The 13,120-nt window shown below is 31.0% G+C and overlaps 1 protein-coding gene and 1 long non-coding RNA gene across 2 annotated transcripts in view; both read right to left on the minus strand.

The window, feature by feature from the left end:
* Positions 1-5,474: 5,474 nt before the first annotated feature.
* LOC146996885 (uncharacterized) lies at positions 5,475-7,592 on the minus strand. Its single transcript, XR_015041753.1, has 2 exons — positions 7,540-7,592; positions 5,475-7,029 (listed from the first exon to the last, which is right to left on the minus strand). It is a non-coding gene; the product is annotated as an uncharacterized LOC146996885 (long non-coding RNA).
* A 1,745-nt stretch (positions 7,593-9,337) lies between these two features.
* LOC146996886 (uncharacterized) overlaps positions 9,338-13,120 on the minus strand; it is a 52,286-nt gene continuing 48,503 nt past the window's right edge. Inside the window, exons 6-7 of the mRNA XM_085819101.1 lie at positions 10,645-10,739; positions 9,338-9,522 (exon numbers count right to left, since the gene is read on the minus strand). Coding sequence (XP_085675227.1) covers positions 9,430-9,522; positions 10,645-10,739 — 188 coding nt within the window. The 3' untranslated portion in view covers positions 9,338-9,429. The remainder of the gene's footprint in view (positions 9,523-10,644; positions 10,740-13,120) is intronic.

Here is a 13,120-nt window from a genome sequence, read left to right on the forward strand (position 1 = left end):
ATGTTAGTTAAACGTCACTGTCGGCTTAGTATCCTGTTGATTAAATATCTTGACAGTTAAGTGTCCTGTAGCTGAATGTCCTGACGGCTAACTCTCCTTGTCGGCCAAATGCCCTGTCGGCTGTGTCCTTGTCATCTAAATGTCCTGTCTGCTAACTGTCTGTGTTGGTTAAATGTCCTGTTGGCTAACTGTCCTTGTCGGCTAAATGTCCTGTCAACTAAGTGTCCTTGTCGGCTAAATGTCCGTGTCAGCTAAATGTTCTGTGGGCTAACGGGTGTCGGTTAAGTGTCCCGTCGGCTAAGTGTCACAGACCCATCTTTAAGCAGTGAATCAGTTAATTGACAGACTGGTCTAGGGCAGTCAAGAGGGACAACTTCATCTGAAGATCGTTCTCTGCCGCTGTCAGCTCAAAGGAACTGTGAAGTGATTAGAGGAGAGTTGATTTAGACCTTTGGGTTGCCAGAAGAACATGAATCAGTTGTTTTATCACTGCATGAAGGCTTCAAGAAGTTGGACTTTAATGCAGGAAAACTAATAGTTTGTGTCCCATTCATTTCAGCTTCAAAAGGTATCCATTTAACATTGTTTCATCATCATTTTCAGTGGAACCAAGAAGGATAGGACTGTATACTGTTTACTGGATGAATTCAATTACAGTTTGAACTATGATTCTACAGTACAAAGTCCGTAATCCGGACTTCTGTTATCCGGAATGATCTATAATCCGGATTTCAAAGCCACAAACTTTTATTTTTTATGCTTTACCCATACATTTTTAATGTATAACGGACGGTATAAGCTAGGCTAAAATTATCTTTACTGATTCTAAGGCATTTCAGTTAATGTTGCAGATTGCGCTGCTGCAACATTAACTGAAATTATTGCCTTAAGCGGTAATAAATGATGATATAATAGAAGTTTTTCATTGCGACAACAATGCCCCAATCATTAATCAATTAACGGATGGCGAAATCTGTAGTATGGTTCTAGATCTAGAAAATACCGCATCCGATAGCGAAGAAAGTGACAGAGAGGTTATTGAAAACAAAAAAATTTTGATTGACAAATTAGTCTGTATTCTCGGCACAGCAATTACAAGACTTGAACAGTGGAACTTTGTAACTGAACAAGAAATTATGTCTGTTTATAGAATTAAAGAGAAAGTATTAGCGCAAAAAACGAAGCAATTGAAACAACTTACATTGAAAAAAAATGTTTAATAAAGTAAACAAATAAATATTAAGCTTTTTTTTATAAATTTTGATACCTTTTAGATCATAATTGCTCTTTGTTTCATAAATTAAGGTTTCATATTTTTAATTGCATAATTTCTGCAGGCCATCTTACCAGATTTAAATTGATGATCTATTATCCGGAAAAACCTCTAATATGGAATCGCCGAAGTCCTGACGAGTCCGGATTACAGACTTTGTACTGTATACATGTTTTCATTTAATGGAAAGTGGAGCATGCAACTTGCTTGCCTTGTGTATGAAAGATTTTGTTTTCATGAAAGAAATTTCATGATTGGGAATGAAACCATAAAAATTGGCCACTCAAAGCTGTATATCTTTTAAGATTCTGCAACCAGTAATAAATATGGATGAGAGCTTCGAACCCAGTGTAATGCTATTAATCCAAAGCTTTTGATAATCAATGACAATGCTTGTCCTCATGGAGTATTTCTAGTGCAAGAATACTTAAAAATAGGAGATATCATTCAAATGGATTGGATTCTTTTTTTTTTTTTTTATTTATTTACTTGAGAAATATTATAAAAGGGCTACTCAAATTCTTGTTTAGTAGCTTGCATTAGACTAATGGAAATAACCTATTACATGTGCAGGATTTATGCAGGAATGCACAGAATGGGTGAGTATTATTTTCGTAGCTCCAAGGTAGCTTGTAACTGGCACAGGGAACAAAAGTGTTATTTTAAATATTAACCAGTATATGTGGTTAAAATAAAGTTAAAAGCAATGTAAAATATTGTAGGTTGACATGTTGTAACCATATTTAAACATAAATAAAAATACTGGAGCTTTTGCAGACCACCTGTCTGCTTCATATTTTTAAAGTTATGTGATAAAATACTCTAGGTTGATATACTGAAACCACATTTAAGGATAAATAAAAATACAGGAACTTTTGCAAACAACCCATCTGCTTCATCAGCTGGAGCTGGATGGATCATTTCTGTATATTAACCTAGAGTACTTTATCTTGCTTCTAAAATGTTTCATATGGCAACCACAAGTATACTAATGTGAATTTGTTTACTTCTGAAAGTAATTGTTATATATATGTGTAAGATATAACAAAATATGATAGCTATTTCAAAAAAATAATTGGCGACCTGAAAATTAACATTCTAAATTTGGTGATCTGTCCCTTCTCAGAGGTTCCAGATTTTTCTATCTTACTTAAAGTTTTAATGCAGATACCTCTTGTCCAATCAAATTTATTGTAAACCAAAACTCTGAACTGAAACTTTTCTGACTCCCACCCTTCTTCCTCTGAAGTACTCTGATGCTTTTCCTTTTTCCGCATAAGCTCTCCTGCCGGCAAGATGCTTTTTATGTATGCTGCTGCCGCTTACTTGCTTAAAACGATGTCGTACTTCAAAATGAAACTTATGTATTGAAATATAATTAGGAAACATCTTGTCTGAAAAAAAAGATGATTTGATATACGTAAAAAAAATAAAGATTGTGATTTTTCAAGTTACGTTGTGCTAAATTGCGTCATCATGCTTTTCACTCTACCACCCTACAGTCTTCTCGGTCATCTACGCAGTATCGTAAGCTGTTAAAGTTGCAGTGCCTTCATCTACGCATTTTAAAATTATTACATATATTTAAATAATGAAAGAAGAGAAAATAATTTTAAGACATGAAAATGCAGGTAAGATCTTGGTATAAGTAAATGGATGCCCCATATCAGCTTTGACAGTGAATGCATTAATGGAAAAATGTTTAAATACTTTTGGATGTGTGTGAATTTTTGTAACTGTTTCTTCAACTGTTTTTCATTTCTGGACCTAGGATATGGAATCAGTTTCCTTTTCTGATTTATGAAGTAAAATATTTAATAAATTTTTCATATTTTATAGCTGAATATTTTTGAAAAAATTATCAGAAAGTTCCACAATTTCTGCCTTATAAGCTATAATCAAATGTTTTAAAAAGGCTACTTTAAGGAATCAACTGTTTTAAAAAGGCTACCTTTGTGTCCTTTTTAAAACAGTTGATTCCTTAAAGTCAAGTTGCAAAATCTTTTAATGTGACATGATGCAAATCTCACTTTCCATTGACACTTGAAATGGCAGTTTATGAAAGGAAACTGAGTTTGGATTTATGTGTACTGTAAAATGTTCACAGATGTTTTATTAGATTGGAATATGTTAAATTTCTGGAGAAAGTAAGCAAAGAATAAACTTTTTCAGTATGTTTCTTAAATTAATTTCGAGTAGTTTGGTTTTTTTGGTAAGGTATAAATGACTCCCATCAGATAATCCTTTTTCTATAAAAGGAAGAATTTAATTTCTATCTTGTTAATGCACATCAAATTATGGTGATCCTTATTTTGAATAGATTATTATAAAGTACTATTTTCTGTGCAATGTATCTTTCTGCCATCTACCTGTGGCCAAGTCTCTGAACACTGGTAGTTAGACTTGGCTTTTATTTCAGATGAACAGCCATCTTAATGATTTTTACCGTGTGTAACATAGATATGGGCCAGTTTTCCTGTTCTTCTTCAAGATATACCTCCTTTTATAGGCAGATAGCTCTCGAGTGCTTTGTTGTAATCAAATCAAACTAAACCAAGCTATTTCCTGTTCTTGTAAATTATTACTTGTGTTTCTTGGCTACCTAACACCATAGAAAATGTAGTTCATTAAAAAAGCAACCTTCTTCTGTTGATTACATGATAGACTGATATTGTTTTACTTGTTGCAGGAACCTACTATTTGGCTAACATAGGGATTTCAACATGTCTATATGTATAAAGTCCCATTTGTTGTCAGTTTCATTACATTGTCTGTCATGGATCATTACTCCCACCATCATCATAAAAAACAAATCTTGCTTTCATAAAGTACAGTAAGACCCCGCTTAACGCTGTTTCGGTTTAGCGCTCTTCTTTTATTTCAACCCGGGGATTCTCCGAAATTGTGCGCAGCGCTAGGTTTCCAAATAACATATCCGAAACAGTGTAGTTGTGTTTCTTGCTTTGTGGACGCATTTTTATCATTTGAAACATTTGTTGACATTATTGTAAGTTTAAATTTGTATAATACTATAACGATTAATACAGTGACAAATATTATGATCTTTAGTTTTTATCATGGGTGATAATAAAAAACAAGAAAAGAAAGCAACCAGAAAAAGCATTTCACTGGAAACTCAAATGCAAGTGATTAGAAGATTAGATTCTGGTGAACGTCAATCTCAAATTAGTGCTGCATTGAATTTGGCAACTTCAACAATAAGGACAATTTTTAAGAATAAAGAAAAAATACTGTCATTGGTAACTGCAACTACGTCAAGCTCTGCAACTAGAATTACCTGTTCTAGAAATAACATTATAGAGGAAGTGGAAAAACGACTCTCTATATGGATTGACTACAAAATTGAAAGCAATATGCCATTAAGCCAATCTATCATAATGCCTTCTTAACAAAAAGGCAGAAAATTGGAAACCCAGAATAGACTGAATGATCTGACTGAGAATTTTATTTGTTTTTAAAAGTATATTCGTTTATATTTTTTTATTTTTGTAAGAAATAAATGTTTGATTTTATTTTTATTAGAAAAAAATTATTCAATTTAATACCTAACCATTTTTTATCCGTCTTCCCCTAATCCCATTATTTACATGTTAAGATAGCCTCGCTTAGCGCTGTTTCGCATTACGCTCTACTTTGATAGAACGTATCCCCCGCGTTAAGCGGGGTCTTACTGTAATTCATTCTTAAGAGTACTTTATAAAGGAAGGTATGGCCTCTGAAATAATGCTATCATGGCTGTGCTGTGCTATTAGGTAGTCATTTTGTAATGTAAAAGAAATTTGGGCAGTTTTCAATTTAAAATAATTTCAATTTTTCCCCCTCGAGGTTAATTTGTAATGCTGAGGTGTTGCAAAGTAAGATATAAGTGTGTATGCATTTTCACTTATAATTTTATCATCATTGTAGGAACAGAAATAAAACTTGGTCACATGAAGTTGCTATATTATTTTCAAATACAAAGGGATTTTGTACACGAAACAATGATTAACATTAGTACAGGGATTATGTTAGTGCTGTTTGTTCTTTAAAGGAATGTTATTTTAATGTGTCATACAACTAACCTTCTAACATTCAAGTATTGTAGTAAGTAGTGAAAATGTTACTCGAATTACAGAGGTTGTTCAAGATTATCAGACTTGAAGTATATTTTGGCAAGATATTTTATTTATTTTTCCCCCTCTTTCTTCTTCCTCTTTTTTTTTTTTTTTTTTTTTTTTTTTTTTGAGGGGGATTCTTAAGAGGTATTACTGTAAAATAATACCTCTCTGTTTTTACTTAACACATAGTTTTAGTCCTGTGCATTACTAGTGTATTAAAATAAAAAAGAAGTTTTTGTAATTATCTTAAATGTTATAAAAAACACATTGCTAATTAACATTACAAAGTGGAGCATTAAAAAAAGTACTCAGGTGTTATTGTATGTGATTAGTATGACAAATAAAGCACATTTCTAACACCATGTAGTGAACCGCAAAATTTTGCAGTTGTATATAGCAAATTGCAAAAAAATGTTGACTGCAAAATTTAAGATTTTATTTGTTTTGTATACTGTTGTCTGCATTTAACATGAAATCTAATAATGATAAAATTTTGTCGTAATATCTAGATTTCAATCTTTTGTGCACTGTATTTATTTTCTTTTTCCTTCCTTCTATTTATTTATTTTTATTTAAAAAGCAATATACTTTTTAGCACTCTGGCGCTTCCTAATTATGTGCCATTTTATGTCCCTCCTCCCCACAAGTGCAGAAGCAAACACTAAATTTCTTTAAACACATTTTTTTTAAGTTTTAATTTTATTTAAGAGTAAAAATTTTGTCAGTGGATATTATTATTTAAGAAGCAAAGCAAAATATTTGTATGATTAAAAAAAATATTATGAGTTAACAATTTTTGTAACAAAATTGTTTATGGTCTTTGCTTTGAAGTTAAAAAGGGCAATATCCTTTTCCAATTATTCTATATTTTTTTGCAGTAGCTTATTCAGTTTCTTCAGATTGATAAGTTATTTGTAAGTCTCTCAGTAGCATAGTTCTGATAGATCTTGCTCTAATATAATCCTGCTCCAGAAATGAAACTAAGTCCTTGAAAAATTTTCATTTGATTCTGAACTGCAGATGTGAGGTCTTGTTCGACGTTAACCCAATCCTAACACTTATAGCATCAATACATTAAATTGCATAAAATATACAATATACTTCAGCACAATTTTTGCATCTCTTTCAAAACAGAAATGCATTCCTTTGCCCGAATTTGCATATACAGGGTGTTTGGGATAAATTTGACAGTTTCGTAAGGAAAAAGAAAATCCGCCTGTATGAGTAGTAGTGAAGGTCTTCATTGAGTGCAAGCTTCATAGTAGAGGCTGCAACATTCATTTCATGTGACAAAGCCCAAATTCCAATGCCAGGGTTCTTCAACACCTGTTTCTGCAGATTTGTGAAGAATTCTGCTGTATGAACGCAATCAGATCACCTGCTAGGGATCTTTCTTCTTGCTACATCCTCGTAGTCACCATTGCAACTCTCTAGTTTGTTTTTACTGTGTTCAGGGAGCATTGGGCAGCAGTCATAATATCCTTATTTTGATGGCCGGCACGAATCATCATGATGCAAGTTATTCTCTTCCATTATTCAGGTTGGTTCCAGTCATCCATCCTTTCTGACATCTTGTATATGAATGAAGAAGGGTCCAAACTTTTAAATGTTTGGACCCTGTGTGTCAATACCTCCAACCTACGGAAAAATATAATCAATCATAAATATGTCAAATTTATCCCGAACACCCTGTACATAGAAAGGGAAATTTCAAAAAGCATTTTTCAGCTTATTGTTCATATTTCTTCAGTTATGTCCTTTTGGTCCTGGAAGATGTTAATTTGTATTCATCATACCAATTCAAGTATAAAGTTCTTGAACTGGTAGGCAGTCTTATTTTTTTTTTTAACTTTATTTATTTTATTTGAGTTCATTGAATTCGTTGATTTTTTTTTTTTGCACAAACTTACAGATTATTCAACCTTATAACCTCAGAGGTACTCTCCTTGTTGACTGATGCATTCGTTCGAATGTCGTTTCCAGTTTGTGTTGCAGTCCTGATGTCCAGTTTGTGTTGCAGCATTTTTCCAGGATCCTGTTTAGATCTTTGCAGCTTTTCATGATTCCTTATTTATCTTTCTGAGAAAAATTCATGATGAAAATACCCTCAGTATAAAAAAAGATAGTCAATTTAACTTTTTCACATACCTTTTATACGTTTCTTAGCCTTGGAAGAACTTGGAGCCATTAAACCTCATCATCAGTAATTCCCCCCCCCCCCGCATGAAATTTTCATCCTCATTTGCATTATCCAAAAATCCTGGTAAATTGCTGTAGAATATCTTCCTGATTCTGAAACAGTAGTATGGCTTTATTTAAAATTGTTTCATTTATATAAATTATACATTTTATATGTGGACTAAATTTTGCAACAGTTTGAATGCATTTCCATTTTCTCAGTCAAAATATGACAACTTGATTCAGCGGAAATGCTACAGTTATCTTTTCATATCGTCATTCGCCAATTTCAGTGCATGATTTCACAAATTTGAGCTTTAGTGGAAGTCATTGTCAGGTGCTGTTGAATTGTTCAAATTATTCATAATACTGCATGTGACTTACAGTGATCACCATAAATTTAATTGAATATTCAATGTTTCTGTAACTTTCTTTCAAATTTTAATGCAAAATTTTGCATTAATACTTTGATCATGAAGTTGATCCACTTAAAATATCATAGAATAGACATAACATGCATTTAAACAAAGTAGTAAAATGCAAAATGGATCCAAAAAAAAAAAAAAAAAAAAAGAATCGTGCTAAGACCACTGACACACAGTGACATCTATGAAATATTGCTTATAAAATCGTGTTGGCATGCTGTTATTAATATTTAGGAACTTTTTGAACAGTGCTTAAATTAATTTTTTCTCCATTCTGTGATGTCATCTTTTCCAATGTATCTTTACCAATTTCAACTTCTGTGAAAGAAATCTACTAAACAAATTTGTAAACAATCTGAATAAATAGAAAATAAACTCTACTTTCATAATGAAGACAACAGTATTAATGAAAGCTGAAACATGAGATTACCTGCAACATAAATACTTTTTCAAGTATCCATACAAGTTTGTGGAGTATCCGAGCAAATTATCTCTCTCTCTTTTTTTTTTTTTTTTCCCTTGGATCAAATAATAAAAGAAATAGTTTCAAAGAAAAACGTAACAAGAAGAAACAAGGTGTGAAATTGATTCCTAAAAAATTTTAACAAAAGAAATTAAACTTAGGGAATAATATTCAAACTTTCATAAGGATCAACATAAGCTTTATTTCAAGTTCTTTTGGATTAATAAAATTGACTTCATGAAGACATGCATTGGGCTTTCTAGGGATCCTGATAATGATAACAAAAGATGTGCATAAAACTCAGCTGTTACTTAAAAAAAGGGGTATGCATTGTGATCTCAAATTTTGATGATTTATTGGGGTGAAGTACCACAGGTACTTGGCCTGTTATCCTTGTATTTAGCAAGATATGGTAATGGGTATTTTTAAATAATTGTAAAATCTTTATTTCATTATGTAAATATCTACAGGATTTTCATTGTAAAAACTTAGATGAAAGGCAATATTTATTTTTGTAAAGGTTCTTGAATAGAAATAGGGTCATAGACATAATTATTGATTTTCAGATGGCACCAGTTAAATGTTCTTGTAAGTCACTAAAAATTAAAAGTGTGTTTTGCTTTGAATTATTAATATGTTTAATTTATGTAAGGTGCTAACTTTACTAATTGCCTAGATACCAAAAGTGTTTTAGACAGGCTTCATTAAAAATCTGTTTTAAAAATATTCTATCATTCATATGATTTGCATTTGCTTGAAATATATGCATGTAAAATGTAATAATATTTCTTACTATTTTTTAGATTCTAAAGAAATTTGGAATATGACTTTAACCAAGTGCTTAGAACTTTGTAACCTGATGAAATCATCTTTCATTAAGTATGGTTTCATTTGAAAATTTTTATTTTATTTACATGTATTACATTTCTTTTTTCCCAATTTAGTGCCATATAGTTTTATGCAAAGCTTACTTTACATACTTTTAGGCAGTACACATAAGAGTTCAAACAACATATTTGCTGCAGTTAAAGCAGTATTGCCACTTGGATCATATGGAGGTGATACCTAAGATAAAAAATACATAGACTTTTGTTAAACTAAAACTGTAACTGTATAACTACACGCAGGAAATATTTTATAACAGTCCTTTAAATATTAAAAAAATAATTTATATTTGGGCTATTAATATTATTTTTCATAATTTTAATTATAACATTTGACTTTAGAAGTGGAAAAAAAAATACTTTAAAAGCAATCATTATCAGTTTCAAATTTAGAAATAAATGTGTGAAGGTTTTTGATGTATGCATCATGTCTTAGTTGAAAAGGATAAAATTTCATGCTGTAAAATATGTAAGAATGTTTTACATCAGATCTTTGTCACATAGCTTTACATCAGAAACATGCAGCTGTATTTTTTGCTATACTTAAATTCAGTTAAGGTTCAAAATAATTTTGAACCTAACTTTCTTTTTCAAACATAATTAAAATTAATAGTGTAATTTTTTGTATGCTGTATTATTGTTAGCAACAAATTTTTCGTTTATTGCATTATTCATGACAATGGCATAACTTTTTGCACTCTATGAACTTATATTTGTTTATCTAATGTTGTGAAATTTCAGAATTGCTAATAATATTATTATTCTGAAAAACTTAAAATAACATGCCAACTCATAAATAATAGCTAAAGAAGCAGTGCATAATATAAGAGTCATTAAATAAATTTATATTTAAGGAAAAAATTAAAGGATGTTTTGCAATTTAAAAATAAATTTTACAAGATATGCACAGTGAGTTTTAAAAATAAGTGGAAGCACTAGAAGCTGATTTGCTTTTATATTATTTTAAATCTGCAGACTTGTCAACTCATTCAATTTTATGACAATTAAACTGTGTTTAGCATCATTAAGGAAAGAACTTGCCTGTAAATATTTAGATTTAATTAGAATTCAAAATAGCACAAAGACTTGTTTAATTATTGGTATTACAGGGCTTAAAAATTGACATCCCATAAATATTTATTATATTTATTTAATAAAACAAATGATCAAAATAAGGTTATAAATCTGAATTGCGGTAAGCAAATGTCTGTAGTTAGTGTTTACCTCTCAAATTACTTAGAAAAAGTCTAAAATGAAATGCACAGAATTTTTATGCAAAGAAATTAATGAAATGTATTCTTACTTCAACTATATCGCCTCCTATAATATTTACTCTTTTCAAGCCTCTTATTATTTCTAATACTTGTATAGTTGTTAGGCCCGCAATTTCAGGTGTACCTACAGCAAGATAAAACTTTTATTTTCTTATAAATATGATTCTTTAAGACACTTTTACATGAAATAAAGTTGTAAAATGTCATTACTAGTTATTAATTTGTCATAAAAAGGTTTATTTTGTAATGTAGTAATTTCTCAATTACTTTTAGTTTTAGTAGAATTTCAAGAATTTTTACATGAAAACTTAATTGAATTATTAACCCTTTGCAGTCATATTAAGATTATGTGTAGGTATCCTGCCAGTCGGAATTAGTTTTCATTGAACAAACTGTAGTGCATAATATGCAAGATTTTTAAGCTTGTCAACTTAATATAGCATAAGATCAGTACAATTCTTTGCTGTGATGGCTGAGAGTAGACATATATGACCTCAAAAGGTTAATGTATATGTTACGATTAAAGTTAAAAATCCTGTTCACAAATACGCTATTACATTTTTAACAAATTTTGCAAAGAGCTTCTGTGGCATTTGAAGCTATACGAGTTGTTATTGCTTTTACAGTAGCAATACTGAAACCCTTGGCCACCTGAATTAGAATTCTAACCAGCATATTTTCATAGACTTATTTAAATATACAGTTCTTTATTAACTGAAATAAAAGCTTCCTTCCAAAAAGGAAATTTCATATATTTATGGAAATTTCACTAATATGTGATTATTGAATTTCCTTTAAATTTTGTATTGCTTATTTTTTCTACAACAAAACTGTTTTAACTGGAGCAAATTTCATTTCTGATGTTAAAGTAAAATATAATGATTTTTGAGTAATGTTCTTTATTACTTTTTTTCTTTTTTTACTTACTTTCAGTTACAAAGTAAAATGCAGTACAAAATCTAAGATCCGGACTCGTCAGGACTTTGGCGATTCCAGATTTGGGATTTTTCTCGATATCAGGTCATCAGTTTAAATCTAGTAAGATAGCATATAGAAATTATAAAATTAAAATTAATTCATGGTTTATGAAATAATGAAGTATTTCTGATATAAAGGGTATCAAAATTTACAAAAAAAAGCTTAATATTTATTTGTTTACTTAAACATTTCTTTTAATGTAAGTTATTTAAGTTACTTTGTTTTTATACAATTACTTTCTCTTTAATTCTATAGTCGTCATAATTTCTTGTTGAGTCACAAAGTTCCATTGTTCAAGTTTGTAATTGATGTGTCAAGAATTCTGACTAACTTGTCAATCAAAATGTTTTCATTTTCAATAACATCTCTGTCACTTTCTTTACTCTCAATAGCCATAAATTATGCCAAGCACTTTTAAAGTATCTGCTGCCCAAACGGTATAGTGGTTAGAGAAGCCTGATTGAGATACCAAATTGCCTGGGTTAGAATACCGGAGAAGGCATGGATGTAAAATTGTCTGTCTCTTCATAGGAGGTAGCGGTGGCTGCCTATTAGGTGCCTCCACAATAAAATGGCCAGCACTTCTGGCCTTAGTAGTGGCCAAAGCTCTTATAGGCAAATGCTGGCCTTTGGAGGGGGGAACTTTTAAAGCATCTGGAAATACATCTTCCACGATCTTACAATGCTACATACAGCAGATTTTATGCTAAAATATTTCAAAAATTATTGAATAGTCTTGCCATTATTCAAGAAATTTCACATGGATTTTAAAAATTCCACTTTACTTTATATTTGCATTTTAGCACGTACACTATTCCAATACCCATAGGTTGAATGATGTACATACAATTTGGAGGAAAGAATAATAGAGATACATTATCTTTGACTAAAACTTTAAGTGAAGTATGAGCCGAACAGTTCAATCTTCAATCAGGACAATAGTTGCATCATCAGGTAAACCAACCGAATTCAAATGTTGCTGAGCCTCGGGTGAAATGATTTTCGAACCAATCATTCATTAACGCTTGTGTCATCCGTGTTATTTTATTTGCACAATATATAACTGGGAAAATCTTTACTCCTTTAAATGCTCGAGATCATGTATTTTTTCAGATTACGAAAAGTTTGCGCTTGTGCATTCCTGCATCATTTGCGCATGCTAGAATTGTTAGTCTCGCTTTGGGATCTTTGACACTAGTTGGAGTCTTTTCTGTAGATGATGCTAAGGTATTCACAGTACACATTGCCAGTAAAGACCAGTTTCATCAGCATTGTAAATTTTTTCTGGAGATAATTTTTCAGTATTAGTGACTTCACTGAATTCATCTGCAACTTGTCGAATATGTACACCCAAATTTAAAGTTCATTTCTTCATGAAATATGTTGACTTGAGCCATTAGCATTAGACCCATCAATGGCACTCCCTCGCTGCAATGCTACCTGACCCATTCAGTCATCACTTTGTCATGATCATCATTTTTAGCATAATTAATAATTTTTCTGTTATTCAATGCGAGTGTGATATCG

Source organism: Stegodyphus dumicola, chromosome 6, assembly GCF_044657685.1.
Source record: "Stegodyphus dumicola isolate Sdum_Otavi_A_Nest chromosome 6, ASM4465768v1".
NCBI lineage: Eukaryota > Metazoa > Arthropoda > Arachnida > Araneae > Eresidae > Stegodyphus > Stegodyphus dumicola.